Source organism: Eptesicus fuscus, chromosome 16 (genome assembly GCF_027574615.1).
Source record: "Eptesicus fuscus isolate TK198812 chromosome 16, DD_ASM_mEF_20220401, whole genome shotgun sequence".
Classification (NCBI taxonomy): Eukaryota; Metazoa; Chordata; class Mammalia; order Chiroptera; family Vespertilionidae; genus Eptesicus; species Eptesicus fuscus.
The window spans coordinates 42,842,581-42,866,109 of record NC_072488.1 but is presented as its reverse complement, the minus strand read 5'-3'; the positions used below and the strand labels follow the sequence as shown (position 1 = coordinate 42,866,109).

The 23,529-nt window shown below is 55.3% G+C and overlaps 2 protein-coding genes across 2 annotated transcripts; one reads left to right on the top strand and one right to left on the bottom strand.

Moving 5' to 3' along the window:
- Positions 1-6,324: 6,324 nt before the first annotated feature.
- Positions 6,325-14,410, top strand: TEX261 (testis expressed 261). The gene is made up of 6 exons (XM_008147484.3): positions 6,325-6,510; positions 7,440-7,519; positions 8,659-8,812; positions 10,615-10,682; positions 11,394-11,496; positions 11,664-14,410. The coding sequence occupies exons 1-6, from the start codon at positions 6,441-6,443 to the stop codon at positions 11,777-11,779; spliced, it is 591 nt and encodes a 196-aa protein (XP_008145706.1). The 5' UTR covers positions 6,325-6,440; the 3' UTR covers positions 11,780-14,410.
- A 573-nt stretch (positions 14,411-14,983) lies between these two features.
- On the bottom strand, positions 14,984-22,247 carry ANKRD53 (ankyrin repeat domain 53). Its single transcript, XM_008147571.3, has 6 exons — positions 21,790-22,247; positions 21,360-21,480; positions 20,854-21,053; positions 19,488-19,652; positions 18,925-19,045; positions 14,984-15,718 (listed from the first exon to the last, which is right to left on the bottom strand). The coding sequence occupies exons 1-6, from the start codon at positions 22,245-22,247 to the stop codon at positions 15,026-15,028; spliced, it is 1,758 nt and encodes a 585-aa protein (XP_008145793.2). The 3' UTR covers positions 14,984-15,025.
- Positions 22,248-23,529: the final 1,282 nt, after the last annotated feature.

Here is a 23,529-nt window from a genome sequence, read left to right as displayed (position 1 = left end):
CAGGAACTGGCTCGGCAGAGAGAAGGGGCAGGGGAGCTCTGTGTGTGAAGTAAAGGTTCAGGGAGGAGGGTCTGTGCAGATCAGGGGGCCAGGATGAGAGGGTTCCTAGGGTTCCAGAGCCATGCCTCAGTGTCTCACCTGCGGGTAGAGCCAGGAAAGCTGCAGGGAGTTGCCCGGGGCTGGATAGGGGCTGGAAGGGAGGGGAGAAGGAAGGGCAGGCTGGGCAGGCTGACCACGCTACTGCCAACCTCTCTGCAGCCCTGCCTCCCGGGAGAAGTGGGTGTGGGGACTCAGACTCCAGTGGCTCCATGCTCTCGTGTGCTCCTCTTTCTCGCAGGGCAGTGGCTCTCCTCTGCTCCCCTCTGCAAACCCTGTGCAAATAGGGGGCTGCCCTGTGCAAATAGAGGGCTGTCCTGTGCAAACCCTGTGCAAATAGAGGGCTGTCCTGTGCAAACCCTGTGCAAATAGAGGGCTGCCCTGGGCAAACCCTGAGCAAATAGGGGGCTGCCCTGTGCAAATAGGGGGCTGCCCTGTGCAAACCCCGAGCAAATAGGGGGCTGCCCTGTGCAAACCCCGAGCAAATAGGGGGCTGCCCTGTGCAAACCCCGAGCAAATAGGGGGCTGCCCTGTGCAAACCCCGAGCAAATAGGGGGCTGCCCTGTGCAAACCCCGAGCAAATAGGGGGCTGCCCTGTGCAAACCCTGAGCAAATAGGGGGCTGCCCTGTGCAAACCCCGAGCAAATAGGGGGCTGTCCTGTGCAAACCCTGTACAAATAGGGGGCTGCCCTGTGCAAACCCTGTGCAAATAGGGGGCTGTCCTGTGCTAACCGTGAGCAAATAGGGGGCTGCCCTGTGCAAACCCCGAGCAAATAGGGGGCTGCCCTGTGCAAACCCTGAGCAAATAGGGGGCTGCCCTGTGCAAACAAGGCACTTGAAAACTGCTGCTGCCTGGGTGCCAACCCAGAGCGTCTGGCCCATTAGTCTGACCCTTAACATAGCACAGCCAAGACCCAGAACCACGCATGTCAGGGTTGGACAACGAGGAGGGAGTCAGTGCTGCCGGCAGTGGGACAGGTGGGGCTCAACCTTCAGGTCAGCATCAGTTGAGCCCTAGAACCTCCTTCCCTGGGGCAGTGAGGACACAGAAACTCGAGGGCGCTTGGTGGGGAGGAAGCTGGGATAGGAAGGTCCTGAACTGGGATCCGCAAGGCCTAGGCCACACCCCACTGACTGTACCCTATTCACACCTCAGCCCCTGGCCTCCGCTGTCATCCACATATTGGGCTCATGCTTTTTTGTTGTTGTTAATCCTCACCCCAGGATATTTTTTCCATTGAGAGAGTGGAAGGGAGGGTGGGGGAGAGAGAAACATTGATGTGAGAGACACACATCAATTGGTTGCCTCCTGCATGCACCCCGACCTGGGCCAGGGAGTGAACCCCCAATCCAGGTACATGCCCTTGGCTAGAAATTGAACCTGAGACCCTTCAGTTCGCAGGCTGATGCTCTAACCACTGAGCAACACTCGCGAGGGCGTCAGGTTGACATCTTAATGGCTAAGTACCACATACTGCATACAAGCTTATCCAGCTCTCTCTCTGGCTCTGCTTCCAGTTCTAGGAAAGAGAATCTGTTTGACCAATTGGGGTCAAGGATCGACCCCTTCAAGGGGTGATCCAGCAGAAGTATAGCTGCGGAGGTCACCCCTGTAGACGGATGGTTCCTGTGTGCCAGGCCCTGTGCCGGGCACTGGTGACACGGAAATGAGCAGACTCCCATGGCCTTCTCTGATAACATTTGAGCTGGGTCTTGAAGAATGAGTAGGAGTTTGTCCGGTGAAAAGGTGGGGCAGGGTGCCATCAGTGAGGCTGCGGAGTCTGACTCTGAGGCAAGAACGCCACAGAAAGAGAAGGAACTGGCCAACTCTGCCTCTGTGCAGACAGAGAGCGAGAATGCCAAGGCACGAGGGGTCCCAGCGGGGCACAGTGCTAACGTGGTTTGTTTGCATTTGATACGCATCATACTTACTCCTCTTACTGCCACCACCCACCCCTCCAATGACCGGACTGAGGCCGGTGACAGAGAGTTGTTTTGTTTGCAAAGTAGGGCCCAGTGCTGCTCCAGACAAAGTAGCTAGGAAGGGAAAGGAGGAGATTCTGGCAGCCCCTCAGCCTCCATGTGCTCATCCCCCTTTACTGGAGCTCAGGGAGGAGTGATGGATATGCTGCCCCGAAGTTTGCAAACGTGAAGGAGGCAGGCAATGGGATGTGACAGAGTTCCATATGAGGAATGGCTACAGGAGAGGACGTGGGGGAGAGGGAGAGAGGAGAGAGAGAGAGAGAGAGAGAGAGAGAGAGAGAGTTCTGCAAGGGTTTTATGTGATGTGTGCAAAGTCCCGGACTGCTTCTCTTCCCCGCCTCATTCTTTGCTGCCATCCCCCAGCCTCACACCCTCTGCTCACCCCTGCCCCCTTCACAGTCCTCTCAGGCCTAGCAGCTTAGCTGGAGACAATGCTGAGGCAATTAAGAGAGCCCTTTGAGGACTTGTCACTAGAAAGCTCTTTAACTCAGCCACCTGAGTTGGGGCCCCAGGCATGTGACAGGGGTGGGGGAGGGCAGCTGCTTGGGTGGGGAGCAGAGGCATAGCAGAGAAACAGGGTCGGGAGGCCTAAATTGCAGGGACAAATAGATGATATGGACACAGCAGTGGCCATTGTTTTCATTGTTTGTGGTTATGTCTCTTGCTAGAATTTGGCTGTGCGAATTTGCTGCAGAGCCGAGAGCCGAGAGGTAAGATATGAAATAACCTGCTGACTACATGGACTGTCACAGGAAAAATGCCTCTTTAGGCTCCTTAGAGAGGGGACACTGTGTGTGTTAAGGGTGGAGTGGAGTGGGAGGTAACATGTGCTTAAATCTTCCTACCCCTACCCTGTGCTTCTTTTGGGGCTCGGGGAGCTGGCAGGGAAGGAGCTACACAGGGACGGAGAGGGTAAGGAGAGAAGAGGAACCTGGGTCTCCAGGCCTGTCTCTGCCTTCATGATGTCTCACACAACAACCGTTGTCTGTAGCCAGGCCAGGCAGGGGCAGCAGAGGCCCAGATGCTGATGTGGATCCTGGCTCCAACTGTGTATCATGTGTGTTTGTGCGCTCGTGGGGCTTGCCCTCCTGGCCCTGGAGGGCCCTTACTCCAAGACTGGCAGTTGTCTCAAAATTCCTGTAGGTTTTGAACGGGCCCAGGCTTCGGTCCTTCCAGTTCGTCTGACCACCACTAGAGGGCAGCAGCCAACACAGCCAGGCCCAGAGAATGTCAGCTGTCCACACACGCACCCTCCAGCCTTTTAAAAAAAATATATATATATATTTTATTGATTTTTTACAGAGAGGAAGAGAGAGTTAGAAACATCGATGAGAGAGAAACATCAATCAGCTGCCTCCTGCACACCCCCTACTGGGGATGTGCCCTTGACCACAATTGAACCTGGGACCCTTGAGCCTACAGGCCGATGCTTTATCCACTGAGCCAAACCGGTTAGGGCCTCTCCAACCTTTTCATCCCCACGTCTCTGACCTTCCCAGCCCCTGGGGATGCACTGGCCCCAGCCACAAAGGCCACTGGGACCACAGAACCAAGTCACTGTCTGTCCCTGGCCTGGGGCGCAATGAAGGTGTAAGTCTGTGAGAGTGTGAGAAGGTGAGTTAGTGAAGATGCTGGAGGGGACCAAAGGTGACGGGAGGTGGCCAAAGACAGAACACTGAGGCATGCTCATTAGCTCTTATAAGTATAAAGGTAGAGGGAGAAGAGGGAGAGCCAGGAACCAAACAGTCTGTAGGGAGATAAAGCAGGACCCAGCCCGCTGGTCAAATGGCACGTGATGACTTGGAGGCAGAATTACCCAGACAGCAAAGGCAGGTGGCTTTAAGAGATCCGAGGAAACCACGTGGCTCATTAGGGGTTTATATGGAAGCTACATCACGTAGGCATGATTGATTATTAACTCAATCTCCAGCCCCTTGTCCCTCCCTGGAGGGTGGGGGTTGGAGTTGAAAGTTCCAAGCTTCCAGTCATGGCTTGGTCTTTCCCGAGACCAGATCCCATCCTGAAGCTATCCAGGAGCCCACTAATAGTCCCTTCGTTAGAATAAAAGATGCTCCTATCACCCAGGAAATCCCAAGGGTTTTAGGAGTGCTGCATGAGACACTGCTAACACCTCCACCGCTGAGGAAATGACAAGCGTTTTAGGAGTTCTGTGTCAGGAACTAGGGGGCAGAGACTAAATATATATATTTCTTATTATGTCACAGGTAGATTTTTCATGAGATCTGGTTTATATTATGCATTCATAAAGCATATATTATTACATCACACATTTAGTTTTCTAAAAAATACTTAGGTATCTATATTTCAGTTTAACTTTTGTTGTTTCTTATGTGTTTTAATTTTTTTATTTATTTTAGAGAGAGAAAAAAGGGAGTGAGAAATATCAACCCGTTGTTCCACCTATCTATGCACTCATTTGGTTGATCCTTGCATGTGCCCCGACCGGGGATCGAACCTACAACCCTGGTGCATCAGGATGATGCTCTGGTTGGCAAACTCATTAGAGCAGTGGTCGGCAAACTCATTAGTCAACAGAGCCAAATCTCAATAGTACAACAATTGAAATTTCTTTTGAGAGCCAAATTTTTTAAACTTAAACTTCTTCTAATGCCACTTCTTCAAAATAGACTCACTCAGGCCGTGGTATTTTGTGTAAGAGCCACACTCAAGGGGCCAAAGAGCCGCATGTGGCTCGCGAGCCGCAGTTTGTCGACCACAGCTCTAACCAACTGAGCCACCCAGCCAGGGTTTATCTTATGTATTTTTTATCATGGTAAACGATAAATGAAATTTACCATTTTAACATTTTAAGTGTACAGTTTGGTGGCATTAAATACATTCACACTGTTGTAGCACCATCCGTCTCCAGAACTTTCCATCTTCCCATTAAACACTAACTCCTCATAGCCCTCTCCCCTGCCCCAACCACCATTTTACTTTCTGTATCTGTGAATTTGATCACTCTAGATACCTCAAATGAGTGGAATCATACAATATCTGTCCTCTTGTGTCTGGCTTATTTCGCTTAGCATAATGTCTTCAAGGTTCATCCATGTTGTATCAGGTGTCAGAATCGCAGGGTTTTTTTAAGGCTGAATAATATTTCATAGTATTTACTCACCACATTTTGCTTATCCATTCATCTGTTGGACATTTGCGTTGTTTCCACCGTTTGACTACTGTGAATAACGCTGTTATGAACATTGGTGTACAAATATCTCGTTGAGGCCCTGCTTTCAATACTTGTTGGTATACCTAGGAGGGGAGTTGCTGTAATTCTATGTTTAATTTTTTTTAAGATTATGTATTTATTTTTATGCATTAAAAATATTATTCTGAGAGGAGAAGCATACCATATATGTACCCTATTTTTGCATGCCTGTCTCGGCCACTAGATGGGGGACTTCTTGACCAAGGCTGCCGGGCTCCGTGGGCCGCTTCAGTAACTCGCAGAGGTGCAGTAAATGCATTCAGAGCTTAGTAGGCGCCTTGGGTGGTCTGCACTGGGCGAGTAGTAGGCGATACAGAGGTGCAGACTGTACCCCAAAGGAACTCAGCCAGAGGGAGAATTAGGCTTGAGGATGACTGATCAAAGGCGCCCCAACTCCTGCCTGTACGGCTTTCCAGATGTATAACCTGAGCCAAGGTAAACCTTCCTTGGCCCCAGCTACCCCATCCACGAAATGATCTACATCATCGAATCAATATCCATAAAGACCATGGCGCCTCAAAAAAATAAAATAAAAACAACATAAAAAACAAACAAACAAAAAAGAACAGCGCCTCGCCTAGCACAGTGCCTGGAAAAAGTTAGGCACTCAACAGTTCTGTCCCCGTTAACCTGCGGGGCAAGAGAAAGCCTGTAGAAAACCTGCCTGGAGGCTTCTGGACAGGTGTTGCTGGGGTGGCGGGTGCGGGGAGAGGTGAGGTCAGGGGGCCCTCCCCTGCCCTGCACCCCTCTCCAGGCTGGCGCGGGAGTGCACAGGGAGGGGCCTAAAGTGGCCTTTCGAGCCCGTACACCGGCGCCGCATCTCCGCCGCTCTGGACCGTCCCGCCCGCCCGGGGTTGCATCACCGACCTCGGCGCAGCCCCGGGAGCCTGGCGATCCGCCCGCGCGCACCGCCCGGGGCAGCTGCAGTTGGCCCTCCGCCCCGGCGGGCGGCGCTACTCCAGACCCGGCCAGGGCGGCGCTCGGGCCCGGCTCCTCTCGGCGGCGGCGCACGGCAGTCCTGCCGTCCGCGGGGCGGGGACGCGGTAGCGGTGGCGGCGGCTCCCTGTAGTCCAAGCCCGAGCGCGCAGGCCCCTCCCGGCGGTCGGGGGCCGGGCGGGGCGGGGGCGCCATGTGGTTCATGTACGTGCTGAGCTGGCTGTCGCTCTTCATCCAGGTGTCCTTCATCACGCTGGCCGTCGGTGAGAGTGCGCGACCCCAGCCCGCGCGGGCTCCCTCCCACCCCGGCATCGGTGCTCGCGGGGGTCGCACCGCTGGGGCGCCGGAGCACCCGGAGACCCCTGCCTGGTGCTCCCGGCCCTCGCATCCCTCCTCCTGCCCCGCCTGGCCTTGCCCCTCCTGCTGACCCCAGCAGCCAGCCTGACCGCAGGTCCTTCCAGGTGTCACAGCCGCCCCGCAGCGCCGGGGGTGGCTCTCCAGGGCCCCGCGGGCGCACCGCCTACCGCTGCCGCGCCCACCCTCCCGGCCCGCCCGCGCCGAACTTTCCCCCGACTGCCGCCGCCCTTTCGCCTGCAGGCTCGGGCCTTCGAACTTCTTACTCTAACTTTGACACGCTTCCCCCTTCTGGCTAGTTCCCACTGTGGATCTCAGCAGAGATCTCACCTCCTCCGGGAAGCCCACCGTGGGATTTGATGGCCCCACTTTCCCTAAAATAGCACTTGTCACACTGGAATCCTCGGATTCCCCTCCTCCCCCTTCCCCCCACCCCCACCCCCACCCCTAGCTGGGTCAGAAAGGGACTTTGTCTTGACTGCCTTCGCAGCACTCAGCCCAGCACCTGGCCCATATTAAGTGCCGGACAGATGTTTACTGAGTGAATGAAATTCCTCTTTATGGGGTCAGAGGTTAGCAGAGTGCTGAGGCATCTGATACGGGTTTCCACTTTTGTGAAATCTCTCCTTAGTTGCCCTAATGAAGTTGTACTCCTTCAGACTTTGGAGGGCAACACATGGGCTGTTTGGTTTGTCCCTTGACTTCTGGAGTCCATGCGGGGTAATGGGGACCCAGCTGCAGAGAAAGGGATGCGGTGATGGAGGGAGTGACCCTGGCTAATGTTCTCTCTGCTTGCTCCTCTTCCTGTCCCCCCCCGCCCCCCCCCCCACCTCCCCAGCGGCCGGACTCTATTACCTGGCGGAACTGATAGAAGAGTACACAGTGGCCACCAGCAGGATCATAAAATACATGATCTGGGTAAGTGGCCTCTTCCCCCAGGCTCACCCAATAGCTTCACCCTCACCTATTGCCCTGCCTCAAAAAGAAGAAGCGGGGAAAGTGTGGCATGGATGATGAGTCCTTGATCCCAGCTGTTTCCTGAGGGTGCCGCCCCTGTACCTTGCCCTGTTCCTTGTTCTCGGGGTCTCGGGGTCTGCTCTCCTGGGCCCAGGTCTTTGCCAAGTTGCGTTGCTTCACTGCAGACCCCATTCTCTGTCCCTTAAGGTGACAGCTGAGTGCTCATTCTCTGTTGACAGGACCGTGGCTTTGCCTTTGCTTGGCTGTCTTCCACTGTCCCCTAGCCCCTCGCTCTGCTCACAGCATTTAGAACTGAGAGGAACCTTAAGGACAGTTTTGAGTACTTGCTCATTGCCCTCTTTCTCGCTGGATCAAGGGAGTAGTCCTAAGAGGGAGATACCTTCCCTGGCCCAGGCCCTGCCCTCCCCAGGTCAAAGCCACAGGAGTGACTGCTGGTGGATAGAATCCTGCCGACTGCAGGAAATGTGGGGACGGGGGTGGGAGCATGTGTGGACGGGAGCCCAGTGCCTCTCAGGTCACCAGGTGTCAGCAGCCACTTCCACTCTGGGCTTGGCCTGAGGTGGGGAGTTAGAGGTGGAGACAAGTGGTGGCTCTCAGCTCTGGGTTCAGAGGTCCCGCTCATGGGTGTTGGTACAGGAATGTGACTTTCATTTAGCCAACTGTCCTTTGTTAAGCACTGACAGCTAAGTCCTTCAGAACAGCGTTTTCACACTGCAGGTATGATTCATTATTGGGTTGTGTTACCAGTTCATTTGGTCATGATTAGCATAAAAGGTGGACTAGAAAAGACTAGAATTGAAATTTGAACTTGGATCATATGTATGTGTGTGTGTGTGTTTTGGGTCAGTACAAATGTTTTCTAACTGTGGGTTGCCGTCAAACATTTTGAGAATGGCATTGAAAGATGCTACCTTTTAAAGATGCCACCCGAGAGGCTAGGTGGGGAGATAGACCTGTGACTGAAATGAGGTGAGATTGAAGCATGAACCTAGTGTTGCCCCAAGTGGGCTGGGGGCTGATGAGTCCAGGAAGACTGCCTGGAAGAGGCTCCCTGCACTGTGTGCCTCTGGTTGTTTCAGTTCTCCACAGCTGTGCTGATTGGCCTCTACGTTTTTGAGCGCTTCCCCACCTGCATGATTGGCGTGGGCCTCTTCACCAACCTCGTCTACTTTGGCCTCCTCCAGACCTTCCCCTTCATCATGCTGACCTCGCCTAACTTCATCCTGTCGTGCGGTGAGAGGGGGCAGAGTTGAGGAGGCAACTGAGGTAGTTGGATGTGCCCAGCCCAGCTCATGGCACTGAAGGGGTTCTAGAGAAAGAGGCAAAGCGCCCCGGTCCTCCACACATGTGAGAAGCCGAGAGCCCACCTGACTCAAGTGACTAGAATTTGGTGGGAGTGGCGGGGGGGGGGGGGGTTTACTCAGGGAGGGCTTTCTCAGGGAGGTAAGTATGAAGAAGGTTTGGGAAGAGAGAAAAGGTGGGCTTGCTGAGTACTTAGAGCCCCTAAGAAACTACTTGTTCAGGGAGAGTTCTAAGCCCTTCTCTGGCAGGCGGGCAGCTCCCCATCCAGTCCTCCGGCCCAGCATTTAGGATTGTCATTTCATGGGGCTGGGGGCCCCCTGCCCACAGCTGCCTTGGGGTTGACGCATGTGTTGGGAGGACCCTGGCCTTCCTGCCTTTGCCTTGCCCCCACTCTATGACCCTAGAGAGTCAATTCCCCTCTCTGGGCCTCAGCCTCTCCATTTGTTCAAGGCTGACGTGTAGGAGACTCAGTTGGCACAAGCAGATACTTAGAGGTATTTGTAGGTATTCACAGAAAAGCTCTGGAAAGTTTTCGGTTACCAGCATTGCCTTTTCTCCCAGTAATCATTACGGGTCATCCTAGCCTTCGGTCAGGACATCAGATGGAATTGGGGGTTTTATAGAACTAGTTTTCTGTTTCTGTGGGAGAACCTGAGGATAATATTGTCCACAGGAGGGCACAGTGTGAAAGCTAGACCTGGTCTCTTCTCTGCGTGCCTTGGTATGATTTTGCCAAAGGACTTGTTCACCAGGGTTTGGTTGGGGAGCCCTTCCCTGGAGACCAGGCCCTTTTGCGTCTTTAGGGAAGAAGGTCCTCCACCCCAGTCCCCCCACTCCTGCCCCTAGCAGCAGGCTGCCCTTCAGGTGCCTTAGTTTTTCTGAAAGATTTTGTGGGCACAAGGCACCATCCTGCCTTCCAGCATCTCCTAGTGCTCGAGTGCTTAGGCAGGGTCACGCCGCGGTCTCTGCCTTGGAAGGGAGAGGCAAGGGAGGAGACAAGAGTTGGCTGAGAGGTGTATATGATGGGTGCTCATGGGGATGCTTTGTTCTGGTGCCTGCCCTTGACCAGGCTGGGATCAGGCCGGGGCGCCTGTCTTGAGCAGCCTGTCCCCAGGATCTGCTCTCTCTCCCCCCCCTCCCCCCCATAAATTCGGCTGCACACTAAGGAGGTGTGTGGGGTCCAGAACATATGAGTTTAGACCAGTGGGCCTTACCTTGGGGCAGGTTAAGGAAAGACCCTCTCCCCCAGAATTTTGAGGAACCCTCAGACTGCACCCCCAAAGTGTCTAGCAAACTGTGCCCTTTTATTCTTGAGGAGTGCTCTTCATTTGAGGCGTCCTTCTCCCTGCTGCCGAGTTTAGAGTGGATCTCATGGGAGTATGTGACCTCACACCCATGACTTCCTCCACCCACTGCCCACAGGAGAGCCCTTTAGGACTCACTGAAAACCAGCTTAATGGTCATGGTGCTTTGGAGGATGTGGCACTGAAGTCTCTTTTTTATAACATACCCAGGGCTTTCCCTGCCTTCTAATTTTACTCATAAATGCCCTCTGCAGTGGGCGGGTGGGGGCTAACTCGCCCATTTTAACAAACGGAAAACTGAGTCTTTGAGTCGGGTGTAAAGTTAGGACTGAAACTCAGGGCTCCCAACTCCCTGGAGCCTTTTGAAAGTTAAATGTCGGCTTTTATGTTATTCCCCCCAGACTAACTGACTCTCCATTCCCTCAACAGGACTAGTGGTGGTGAATCATTACCTAGCATTTCAGTTTTTTGCGGAGGAATATTATCCTTTCTCGGAGGTAAGAAGCGTTTAGTACATCAAACTACTAACAGGGACAGAAGGATAAAGGGGACTTGCATGATTTGCTTTGTGAACCTAGCTGTGATTTGAAACTGAGCCCATTGAGGGATAACACATTGTTTAAAACTTAGTATAGATGATTTTAGAAAGCAGTGTGGAAGAGGAGCAGGGATCCCTTCGGCTGAGATGGGGAGACACCGCTCTCCCCTAGTGAGTCCTTTGGGTCTCCCAGGCTCCCCGCCTAACACCCGGAGGTCAGGAAGGGTGGGTGGAGTGGCCTTGTGTGATGCAGATTTCACAGGGTTGGCTGGGCTGCAGCCCCAAACCCTGGTTCCCCCCAGAGCCCTGCCAAAGCCTTCTCCTCTCAGGATTTCCACGCCCTGCCACTGCAGTCTGGACCCCTGGGGAAGAACAAGATCGCTTCTTTGGGGAGTGTGGGTCAGAGAAGTGGGTCAGAATTCCTGTCCTGGCGACCAATAATTGGGGATTGTGGCTACACGAGTCCTCCTCAGCCTGCACCTTTCCCCACTGTCCTATCTCCATGTGCGAGGATGTCCTGTCTCTGCTTCCCAGGCCCTGGCCCCCTTCAGAGACCAGGTGAGGGGGCTTCTGTGCAGTCCTGACCACCTCTCCCAGATACAGCGTGGCCATGCCCAGCCCACCCTTGGCACCTCCGGGGAGCCCTCTTCTCAGTGTCTCTCGTTGCTAGGTCCTGGCCTACTTCACGTTCTGTCTGTGGATAATCCCGTTTGCGTTCTTCGTGTCACTGTCGGCCGGGGAGAACGTCCTGCCCTCCACCGTGCAGCCCGGAGGTGAGAGGGCTGGGTGCGGGTCTCGGTGGGAGGACGCCCGCAAGGCCTGAGTCGGCTGGGGGAGCCGGAGCCCCGCCCGGTGACCGAGACACTCGGGTTTCAGGTGGGTAGGGCGGTGCTCACTTTCAGACACACACACACTCATCTCCCTGCCTGTGTCTCCACAGATGACGTGGTCTCCAATTACTTCACCAAAGGCAAGCGGGGCAAACGCTTAGGGATCCTGGTTGTCTTCTCCTTCATCAAAGAGGCCATTCTACCCAGTCGTCAGAAGATGTACTGACGCCCCAGGGGAGGGGATGTTGGGGCGAGATCAGGAGAGTCGGGCTCTCTGTGAGCCTAGAAGGTTCCTTCCCCCAGCCCTGGCCTGACTTCCTGCAAGTCTCCCTGGAGCCTCCCTCCCCACCTTCCTCAGGATGCTCAGCTGGGCTCAGATCTGATGCTGCTAGAGGCCGTGACCTCAGAGGCACCAGGGAGGGTGGCGGAGCCTGCGTGGCCGGAGGCCGTGGTCCACCTGGCTGTGTAGAAGCTGAGCTCCTGTGGCCCGCCCCACCCCTTCCATGCTGGGTCAGGAGGTTCTGGCTCAGTCGAGGTGGGCAGGGCAGGGGCCTTGAAGCTGGAGAGCAGACAGTGATAGGGTCTTTGGGCGGATGGCCATGGGGCAGGGCCATGGCTTGGCAATTCCCAGGAAATAGTTTTTGCTGTTCAACTGTGATTTCTGTCCAAGTCTGATTCCTGTTTGAATAAAGATTCTAGGTGGCACTGTTGCCTTAATCCCCTGAAAGTTCATCTTCCTTTCTTCCTGCTGACCTTCTGCCCTGGCCTGGATGGGCTTTTCTGCTGCAGGGGTTCCTGTTCTGGGATCGGGCCTTGCCTTTCTGAAGGGACTGTTCTTACGTCCCTTAGTGGGAAGGGGGCAGAATGAAGAGCTGAGCCTGGTTAGGGGGTGGGGAGTGGCAGGTGGAGGCAGCCTTTCTTATGCCCCCCCACCCCCACCCACCCCGTCTTCTATCTCTTCTTTCCCCAAGGCTCCATGACTGTCACGCGGGGGGCAGAGAGAGAGAGCATTTTGGGACTGGGTTAGATTTTCAGAGCAACATCTACAATGCCCTATTTATAAGTCTTCCCCTGGAGAAAAGGAGTGGTTTCTGGCAGAATTCTATGTCAGGCTCAAGGAGAAACAAAACTCGACCGCCAGCAGTCTGGGCTACAGCCTGTTTTTAAAGAAATAGGCCTAGTGGAGGAAGCCGTGTGTCACTGAGAGCCTGGCCCTCTTTCCTGTGTGCTCGGCTCCTGAGGAGCTGACCTCAGGCTTCTAAGAAGGCAGGCGAGGTCCCAGGCACAGACCAGCATTTGTTAACCTTGCACTCCAACTACAGTGCCTTGCAGATACTCAGCAGTACATACCGGAACGAAGTCCCCATGAGAGCCGTTACTGGCCATGTCTTATACCTCACAGCGAGGGTAGCAGGTGCAGCGACGGGCTGCACACGTGTAGTATCTTTAAGTCCCTGTGCTGCACATCTTTCCTCCACATCCTGCCTCAAGTCCCACTGTAGCCCTTCACTTCCTTGGCTCGAGCATTTCCTGTTCTCTTAATACCAGCCTCCCCCTTTCCCTGGAAGGAGCAGCAAGCACATCTGGGTCTTCTCTCAATGGGAATTAGATTGCCAGGCCCCTTCATCCTATGCAGACTAGCGCGGGCCAAGGTAGACACGGGGCCAACACCATCCTCACTGCTGGGCCACAGCTGGCCCTGCTCTCTCCCTCACTGTCCTCTTTGTTCCTCACCCTGAGGACGTGGCTCCACCTCCTCCATTCGCTCCACCGTCAGTGCGCTCGCAGGGTTGCCAGTGGTCTTTCTGTGCAAATCCAGTGAGCCCTTCTCACCCCTTACTGGGTCTCTGCAGCACCCGACAGGGCTGACCACCCCAGCTCCTTGAATCGCACTTCTATGGCCGTTTCTCCTCCTACCTCTGTGGCTTCTTCCGGTGTCCTATGCAGGCTTCTCCACTCGCCCATGCAGTGGGGTTTCTCAGGGTCCTGTCCTGGGCTCCCAGGAGGAGCCCGCCCATGCTCATGGCTTTGACTCTTTGCCAAGGAAGTGAGAGTTGACTTCCAGCCCCAACACCCCTCCTGGGCTTCTGAACCGGTTCTGCTGCCTTTGGGTGCACAAGCTCCTTCACAGCCCAGGTGGCGCCTGCTGTCCTCTGCGCACCTGCCTCTTTTGGGTACCTGCTGTGGCCCCAAGATCACTCAGGAGCCAAAACAGAAACCGCTTTTTATCCCTGCTTTCTCCTTTTGCCCCCCACATCCAATCTCTAAAAACTGTCAAGTTTGCCTCCTTAACGTCTCTTGGTTAGAGTAGAGCCACTCCCACTGTCATCAACTTTCACCTGGGTTATTGTGACAGCCGCCTCCTGCTTCTCTGTCCCACAGCTAGAGTTGTCTTTCTAAAATGCATAGTTGATCAAGTCACTTCCTGGCCTGCAACCTCCCATGGCTCCCCTCTGCCTTCAGGACAAAATCCAGACCCTTAGCATGGCTGTGAAACACTTGGTATCCCTCTTCCTGCTCGCCTCTCTGGCCTCATCACTTGCCATCTTGCTCTCTGGGTCCTGGCCTCCTGTACCCAGAGATGCCACTTTGATTCCCCTTCTATTCACCAGGGCATCTTCGTTAGTTCTCAACTTTAAGATTTTACTTCGTCCAAGGAGCTTTTAAAGTCCCCTCCCCCTGCCCACGCCAGCACACCACACACATCACTGTGGGCTTACTTGCCTGTGTGCTGGTCTGTCTCCTTACTAGACTGTAAGCTCCTTGAGGGCAGGGACTGTCCTTCAGTTTTTGTATCAACAACGCCTCGCTTGGTGCCTGGCACATAGAAAGCACTCAATAAATGTTTGTTTAATGAGTGATTTGTAGTGATGTGTACAGCGGGTAGCAGGGATGCAGGCGAGCTTCCTGGAGGAAGGACAAGTGTGTTTATGATCTCAAACTAAAGCCATGGTCCTTCCTTCCTCCCCCACACGTGCCCCTGTGCCTCCCTGCCCTGCGGAAGCCACCGTGGCAGGGAAGCCACGGCAGGTGACACGTTAGCCGTCTTCCACCCCATTCTGGCTCTGGAGGTGAAGCATGAGGCCTGGAGTGTGTAGTAGGAGGACTTGGTCTGAACAGGAGGCAGATTTCCCAGGGGTTCCTCTGCCTGTCCCTGGTGGGCTGTTTGGAGGGAGGGAGGTGCAGAGGGGACACCAAAAGGTTACTTTCACAATGCCAGAGCTTAGGGTACAGACGGACCCCCACTCTGAGCTTTGGGCTGCTGCCCTATTGAATCTCTTGGGTGGGTCTCCAAGGATCTGGGCTTTTGTTGGGGGGCAGGGGCTCTGATCCTTCATCTTGGGAGTGGGAAGCCTGTGGCCACTCTTTCCCTTGTTCCCTGTCCGCAGCATAAATGACCACACCTCAGCCTTCACTAGGCTGCCTCAGCTCGAGAGGCTACCAAAATAAGTTTATGGGGGGTGGGGGGTGGTTAGGGGCAGGGCAGAACGGGGAGCCCTTGATGGGCTTGCACTGCTGCCAGGAAGGTTTCATCAAATGTTTCACGCAAGTTCATGGCCAGAGTGTCAGTCCAGAAGGTGTTGTCACCCAAGTACCGCTTCCGGTCCACGTCCCTTATGCTGACCGAGTGGAAGCCCTGGGGCACCTTCATCCTGCACGGCCGCACCTGAGGGTACAGCTCACGGACTATCACCTCCAAGGGCAGCCGAGGCACAGGGGCCACCTGGTTGCCAGCCACCGTGCGCAGCTGCGCACCACCTTGCCCATCAGACCTGATCTTGAGGAACCGGCGGAAGTCGTGCTCCAGGCTGGGGTCTGGATGCACACCCAGACGGATGCCCGGTGGGGAGCCGATCTGGGCGGTGGGGGATCTGGCGGGGTTGTTGCTGATATTCCACGGCTTGGGCTGCCTCACTGTGGGCTGCCTGTAGAGGGGTGTGGCTGTCAGCGGGGGCTGCAGGTGGGGCTGTGGTATCTGTTGCAGGTGCTCCTCTGGGGAGGGGTGGAAGCTCTTGGGCAGCTTGGGGATCTTGGAGACGGGGATGGCCCAGGGAGGGGCTTGGGGCTCTTGCTCAGTGCTGGGGGTCAGAGATTGGCCTCGAGGCAGTAGCTTGCGATGGAGCCACTTCTTGAAATCAGCTTGTCTCAGAACTTGTAGTTCTTTCTGCAATGTCAGAGGCATGAGACAGTGGAGGAGGGCTGCTCCCTCTGTGCTTCGGTGGAAGGAGAGCCTGTGGCGATAGCCCTTGGAAACCTCGGGTGTGACTGGTCAGACAACGTCCTACCCTAGGGAGCCCCGAGTCTGATGGGAGAATCCCCTGCCTAATGGGAGCCCTTGTTCTGATGGGGAGACAACTATTGCCCCAAGGGAGCCCCTGAGCTGAGGGGCTCCAACCTGACGGAGACCCAGCCTCCACCCTCGGTGAGGTCTTCAGCTGGAAGGGGAAGATGCCGTCTCTGCCCTACAGAAAACCCTGCATCTCGAGGGAGGATCCCATATTAGTAGTGAAGACACATCCTACCCTAAGAGTCTCTGGTTTGATGGGAGAGAAAGGCCTATGAGAAGTGCAAGCTGCATCCTTGACCCTGGATGGAGAAAGCAGAATGGTTGGGAAGGCCTGGAGCTGGGTGGCGCTAATCTGGGCAGGCTTCTTGGAAGGAGTTAGTTGGCCTTGAGCAGTCATGTAGGGGGACACAGTTAGCTGGCTCTCCAGGCTGGGTGGGAATCACTTGGTCTAGCTGTCTGTTCGTGCTTCCACTACAGTTGAACCTTCAGCTCATCACAGAACTGTCCCCTCCCTACCCACTGTCTCACGGCTCACTTCCCAGGCTGTTGCTAAGCTATCAGGTGGTTTGGAGATTGACCCAGCTCCGGAGGTAGGTTCTGATTAGGCTAAGCCTCTCATAATTCCATCAGCCTTGCCCCAGACCTAGGTCAGTCAGCACATGGCTTTCCTTTAGCTTGAGGGATTGGAACGGGAGAGGACATATGATCCAACTGAGGCCAATAAGAGATGAGGGGAGATCTACAAGGGCCTTATGGGAAAGTTTAGAGCCACAGGAACAGATGGGCTTTGCCTATTCTGGACACAGGTGACTGTGAGGACTGAGAGGAGGTAGGGCTGAGAAAATGAGAGAAGTGCGGCCGGAACAGAGCTGGAGCCCTAGATTTGCCAGCTCCCAGGTCCTCCCCACTTCTGAATCCACTTAGGATTCCCAGCATCTTTCTGGGTTTTCTGGCTCTTGCATCCTATGTAATTACTAGAGGCCTGGTGCACGAAATTCATGCACGCGGGGGCGGGGGGTGTCCCTCAGTGCAGCCTGTACCCTCTCTAATCTGGGACCCCTCGAGGGATGTCCGACTGCCCGTTTAGGCCCTCTCACAGGGATGCTGGCTCCCAACTGCTCGCCTGCCTGCTTTCCTGATTGCCCCTAACCGCTTCTGCCTGCCAGCCTGATCACCGCCTAACCACTCCCCTGCCAGCCTGTTTGCCCCTAACTGCCCTCCCCTGCAGGCCTGGTCACCCCTAACTGCCCTCCCCTGCAGGCCTGGTCCCCCCAACTGCTCTTCTCTGCAGGCCTGGTCGCCCCCAACTTCCCTCCTCTGTCGGCCTAATCCCCCCCAACTGCCCTCCCCTGCAGGCTTGATTGCCCCCAACTGCCCTCCCTTGCAGGCCTGATCGCCCACAACTGCCCTCGCTTGCAGGCCTGGTCCCTCCCAACTGCCCTCCCTGCTGGCCAACTTGTGGTGGCCATCTTGTGTCCACATGGGGGCAACCATCTTGTGCGTTGGAGTGATGGTCAATTTGCATATTGCTCTTTTATTATATAGGACTAGCAGCCCATTTGCACGAAGATTCGTGCAGTAGACCTTCATTCACCTGGCTGCCTGCACCAGTTTTCTGCTGGCACCCGGGACCCAGGCCTTGGCTGTGGCCACCGCCTTCTGCCTTCTTTCAGGGTCGGGGCTTAGCCCCGGGCGGCGGCCTTGGCTCTGCTGCACCCCAGCCTCCCTGCTACGGATCATAGGAGCCGACCCCCTGTGGTTGCCTGCGATCCATGCAGGCTCCCCGCTGGTGCCCAAGGCCGGGAAAGCCTCCACCCCAGGTTTTCCCGGCCTTGGGCTCAGCCGCACCCCAGCCTCCCTGCTAGGGATCATAGGAGCCGGCCCCCAGGTCGTTGCCTGCGATCCGTGCAGGCTCCCCGCTGGTGCCCAAGGCTTTCCCGGCCTTGGGCTCTGCCACACCCCAACGTCCCTGCAATGGTTTCCTGGTGGGCGTGGTTGGTGGGCATGGCTTGTGGGTGTAGCGAAGGTATGGTCAATTTGCATATTACTCTATTATTAGGTAGGATACCTGCTTAAAATCCCTTAGTGACTCTCTTCTTTCCCAGCCAAGGTTCTGTCATTGACCTGGGCCCCTGCCAAATCTCTAGCTTGTCACATCAGAACCCCTGACTGTACTGAATTTGTACTTCTTGGCATACACACTTCTATGTGCCTCTGTGCGCCCCCCTCCGCCCCCTTCCAACACAGGGCTGTCTGTTCCTTCAGCCTGGTCAGCCCTTCCCTACTTCTTCATATGGCCAACTGCTACCCATCATTAAAGACTCCTCTTAAGTACTATCCTTCTGGCACCCCCTGAGCCCCCTTCTCCTCTGTGGGAATATAGCCCACCTCCTCTACTAAACTCTAGCTCCTTGAGTGAGAGTACCACCTCTCATTGGTCTTTGGAGCCTCAGGGTCTAACAGGTGCCCAGCAGAAAGTATGGTGGAAGGTTGTTGTTTTTTAATCTTCACCCCAGGATATTTTTTCCATTGATTTTTAGAGAGAGTAGAAGGGAGGGAGGAGGGGGAGAGAGAGAAAAAAAAAAACACCCCATCAATGTGAGAGAGAGACATCTATTGATTGCCTCCCACATGGGCCCCTACTGGGTCGGGGGAAGCTGCAACCGAGGTACATGCCCTTGACCAGGAAGCGAACCGAGACCCTTCGGTCTGCAGGCCAATGCTCTGACCACTGAGGAACCGGTCAGGGCAAGATGGGTCTTTTTAACCAGTGTACTTCCCAATAAGGCAAGGACCTGGTTCTCATTAGAGATTCTCCTCCTCACCAGAAGGGGGCACTGCACCAGGGGGAGGGGGCTTCATAAATACTTGCTAATTTAAGCTGCTTTAGCTTTCTAACAAAAGACAAGACTTTTGACCTAAAGAAGTGGCTTCTCAGGGTAGAATTTAAGTCAGAGGACGGGGAGAAGGAGGCTATCTGGATGGGACTGCTTCTCGTCACTAACTGCACATGCGGTTCATGCCTCTGCTCACATGCCTAGGTAGCAGCTGATGCCCGGTGCCTCGGCAGCCCTGCCCCTTACTTGATACTCAGTCTGGTAGTCCTGCTCCATGAGGGCCAGCTGGCCTTTGAGCCTCTTCAGCTTCCCCATCTCACAGGCAAAGTCCTTCTTGTCCCGTTTCCACATGGCATCCTTCAAGAACCTGGTGCCAAGGTGAGGGTGTGTCATCCTCAGTGACTGGGCTTCAACCTGGAAGACTGGCTGCTGCTGAGGGCCAGGGTGGGCATGGGAGGGGCTGCCAGAGATGAGATGAGCAACATGATGCACCCCCACTGTCCAAGGCCCCTCTGGCTAACTACTTCCTGTGAGGTGAGAGGCAAGTGTCTGAGGGACTGATCACTACCCTCCTGATGAGGAGCCAGGGGCAGGAAGGCAGTGCCAAACCAAAGGGGTGAGGCCTGTGAAAGCCCCTGGGAATAATATCCTTGGAAGGGGTCAACTCCCAAGACTTAACTGCCCCTCCCCCCTCCCCCGCCACTGGCTTCCCAGACCCCCCTCCTAAAGGCTCTGCTGTGGGTGAGGGCCCCAGGGCCAGGGCTGGGAGAGGGAAGGGGTGGCAGGCTGGAGGTGGTTCTCACACTCACCGAGCACAGACGCGGTGGTTCCATATTTTGCAATAGTCGATGGGCTTGCAGCCTATGGCGTCTCGGGCGTGGACATTGGCGCCATTCTTCACCAGGACCTTCACACAGCTCAGCAGGCCCTCCCGGGCTGCCAGGTGCAGCGGTGTGGAGCCATTGCGTGTCTGACTGTGGAGGCCCGCCAAGGGGAAGAGGGCAGTGAGGAAGGACCAAGGGCATCTATCCGTCAGGTTGGCGGGCAAACCGGCTTCCAGGCCTGCTCTGCCACCAGCCCATTGGGTGACCCTGGCATGTCCCTTCTCTGTCCTCAGCTGTAGGAGGGGGATTTGGACTAAGTTCAGTTATGGGGGTGTGGACAGTGCAGAACTGCTGGAAGGAGAGCTGGGTCTGCTGGACCTCAGAGACCCCCTAACCTCATCCTCGGAAATCAACCAGCCCTCCTGCCTCTTCCCCATGCCCGGCCGTGGCCCACAAGCCTGTGCGCCCTGGGCCCTGCCTCATCCTCCACCTCATCCTCTGACCTTGCCCCACTCTTTCCTAACACGTGGCCTTTGCACATGATGTTCACTCTGCCTGGGACACTTTCCTCTGGCTCTTTGCGTGGATGGCTCACCATCTTCAGGTGGGACTTTAAATGTCACCACCTTAGAGGTGACTGTCCCTTCCAAAGAGCCTCTCCCTGCCCCTTTCACTTCCCACCCCACGCCCCTGTTTGTTCTCTTCATACTCGGTCATTTTCTTCACTCAGTATTGTGCTCATTTACTGTCTGCTCCTGCCCTCGGAGGCTGTCAGCTTCATGAGGGCAGGGAACATTTCTGTGCGCTCCCTGCTGTATCCCTCACCTCTGGCATGGTACTTAGCACGTAGTCCGTGCCGTGTGAATGAACGCAGTCTCCTGTCGGCCACCCGTGCACTTCCCATGCATTTTCTCAAGAATCACAAGAGTGACAGGCACTGGCATCCTCCCAGATGTTAGCTGAAGACACCGAGGCGGTAAATAGCTCCCAGACTTTGCCGTAAACACACGTGGAGCTTTTAAAGCTTCCAAAGCCCGGGCCACGCCCCAAACTACTTGTTACAACTTGGAGCCGGGCGCACAGGCAATGGGCTGTTTGAAGCTCCCCACGTGGTCCCAATGTACTGAAGAGCAGTGAGGTTTAGGGTGGAGTGATGTGCTTGGGATCTCGATGTTTGCTAGCAGATGGCAAAGCTGGGACGTGAACTAGGTCTGACCTCTCCCAGAGCCCAACTTCTTAACTGGTACGCCCTGTGGGCTTTATGTGGGACCCCGTTCTTGTCCCTCCACAGCCCCTCCGCCTGTCCCGCATGGACCTGCCCAGCCTCCACGCGGACGCGGGCTGGACTCACGTGTTGAGGGCTGCCCCGTGCTGAAGCAGATAGCGAATGCACGGGAGGACCACGTTCCTGTTTTCCTTGTGGATGACGAGGTGTAGTGGAGTCTGGCCATTTTTGGTGGGCAGGTCCACGGGAAACTGGTACTCCTCTACCAAGACCTGCAGGCATTCTAGCTTGCCTTTTTGGGCTGCAAAGTGGATGGCAGTGAAACCCTGTGGCGGCCAGAGGAGGGCAGGAGGGGGCTGAGCAGGAGGGGGGCCCCAGGGGCCAAAACCGAACCTAGGTGTCAGTTCCGTGGGTTTCCCCTTCCCCCCAGGAGTCACCCACACCCCTTTCCCACACTAGTATGTGCTCCCTCTTCCTTGATGCCCCCAAATGGCCCTCTCACCAGTGGGGAGGTGAAGCAGGACGACCTACCCAGAAAAGGACACCTCTGGGTGCTCTCTGCCAGGTGAGCACTCCGTGAGGAGCTCCGGGTGGGAGGGGAGGATCCTTGCTCCTGCACACCAAAGCCTTACCTTGTTATCGGTGAGGATTCCCTTAAGGTCCGGATTCAGACAGAACCGCAACCATTCCAGGTTGCCCAAGGCGGCTGCGAACCACTCGCAATAGCTGCCGTCCGCTCGCTCCCTGACCAGGCTAGAGTCAGCGCGGGGGTGGGGAGGAAGGAGGGAGTGATGGGGAGCAGCGCAGGTCCCAATCAGGCCATCGCTAGCGCACGAGGCGTTCACGGAGGCTGGGCCCGGGCTGGCTGGCCGGCCGAGCGAGGAGGAAGCTACAGCTCTCCGGAACCTCCCCCGCCCCTCGAGAAGCCGGCCCGGGCCCCAGCCCAGCTTTCCGGGCCTCTCAGCAGCCCCCACCCGTCCGCTCCGCTCCAGGCCCTGCCCCTCCCGGGAGGCGCCGGGCGGGTTCCCACGCTGCAGCCAGGCCACCTATTCCCCTGCTCACCTGGGCTTTTTGAACGTAGAGCTACTCCTGGAGACTCTCTCCACCGACTTGACGGAGGCGCGCGCTGTCTCCACCGACTTGACGGAGGCGCGTGCTGTCCCCACCGACTTGACGGAGGCGCGCGCTGTCTCCACCGACTTGACGGAGGCGCGTGTTGTCTCCACCGACTTGACGGAGGCGCGCGTTGTCTCCACCGACTTGACGGAGGCGCGTGTTGTGGGCGGGGGCTGCGCGCTCCTCCTCTCCCAGCCCCCGCCCACGGAGTAGCACCGCAGCGTGTCCAGGGTCCTGCGGGCCAGCGGAGCCGCGAACTCGTGCTGCGGGCGGGGCGGGGGCGGGGCCGAGCCGGGGCGGCGGCGAGGGCCCTGGCCTCTGCCGAACCTGACGCCCCCGCCGCCCGCGCTCCCTCGTCCTGGAAACTCGGCGTCAAACGCGCCCGCCGCAGACCGAAAGGCCATCGCCTTTGTCTCTGATTGTGACATTAATGAGTGCGGGTTGTCAAACAAAAACAAAAACCAAACAGAAGAAGACAATGAAGAGAGCAAACCCACAATCCCACCGCTCACAGAAATCGCGGTCTATTACGACACGTGGCATCACTCAGGGTTATACGATGAGCGAACTTCGACCGACGTCCCCCTTAACAAACGCGCATTGTGACGTAACCCTGGCCCAGCCTCAGAACGGATGCGCTGTCCTTTCACACGCGCTGCGGGGAGCAAAATGGCTCCTCTCTGGCTGTTTCCTTCGCATGGATTCCTGGAAGTCGAATTACTGGGTGACAGGGAATGGACATTTTATTAGCTGTTGACATGTTTCCAAACTGCCCTCCAGCAGGGCTTTACACATCAGCGGTGTGACAGGTTACTCGGGGCAAGTTACGTGACTTCTGTATCTCAGTTTCTGCATCAGCAAAAGGGGATAACGGAACCCAATTCACAAGGAGGGAAGGGATGCAAACAATGAGAGGAGGCTGGCGGAGGAATTTGCTATTAAAAGGAACTATTCCAACCAGCACTGGATATCACGATTTTAAATAAATGTTCACTAATTTGTTAGTGGCAACAGTGTTCTGATTTGACTCTTTGCCAGCAAGGGTTAAACAATTGATTATCAGTGTTTTTCTCTTCTGGGACTTAATGCACCTCTTTTATTTCTTCGAGGGACTTAATGTATCTCTTATTGACTTATAAAACTTATGAACATAGTAACCCTTTATATATTTTTGTGGTTAGTATTTTCCTCAGTTTGCCTTTTAACTTTTTACAATATACAGTAGTCGATCAGTGTTGCTTGAATCAGTGTTGTTACTGAACAATCTATATTCTCACCCCTTCTCTATTAAAAATGGGAAAAGGACCTGAATAGACATTTCTCTAAAGAAGATATATAAGTGGCCAATAAGCACATGAAAAGAAGCTCGACAATGATCATAAGGGAAATAAAAATAAAAATCACAGTGAGCTATGTCACACCCACCAGGATGGCTATAATGCAAAGCACAGGTAAGTGTTGTGCAGGGTGTGGAAAAATTGGAACCCTTGTACACTACTGGTGGGAATGTAGAATGGGATAGCTACTCCGGAAGTGCATTTGCAATCTGGCAGTCCCTCAAAACATTACACATAGAGTCACCATCTGACACCCAGTCATTTCACTCTTCCTTGATGCCTCCAAGTGGGGCATCAAGAGAAATGAAGACATATGTCCACACAAAGACTTGTCCATGAGTGTTCATAG

Bases quoted from the DNA above. Each gene is read 5' to 3' on its own strand.
- TEX261 (XM_008147484.3), top strand. From the start codon at position 6,441: ATGTGGTTCATGTACGTGCTGAGCTGGCTGTCGCTCTTCATCCAGGTG. The intron at 6,511-7,439 runs GTGAGAGTGCGC...CCACCTCCCCAG, and splicing joins CTTCATCACGCTGGCCGTCG to CGGCCGGACTCTATTACCTG. The intron at 7,520-8,658 runs GTAAGTGGCCTC...TGGTTGTTTCAG, and splicing joins TCATAAAATACATGATCTGG to TTCTCCACAGCTGTGCTGAT.
- ANKRD53 (XM_008147571.3), bottom strand. From the start codon at position 22,247: ATGGCCTTTCGGTCTGCGGCGGGCGCGTTTGACGCCGAGTTTCCAGGA. The intron at 21,054-21,359 runs GTAAGGCTTTGG...TGGCCGCCACAG, and splicing joins GAATCCTCACCGATAACAAG to GGTTTCACTGCCATCCACTT. The intron at 15,719-18,924 runs GTAAGGGGCAGG...CTGACATTGCAG, and splicing joins ACTACCAGACTGAGTATCAA to AAAGAACTACAAGTTCTGAG.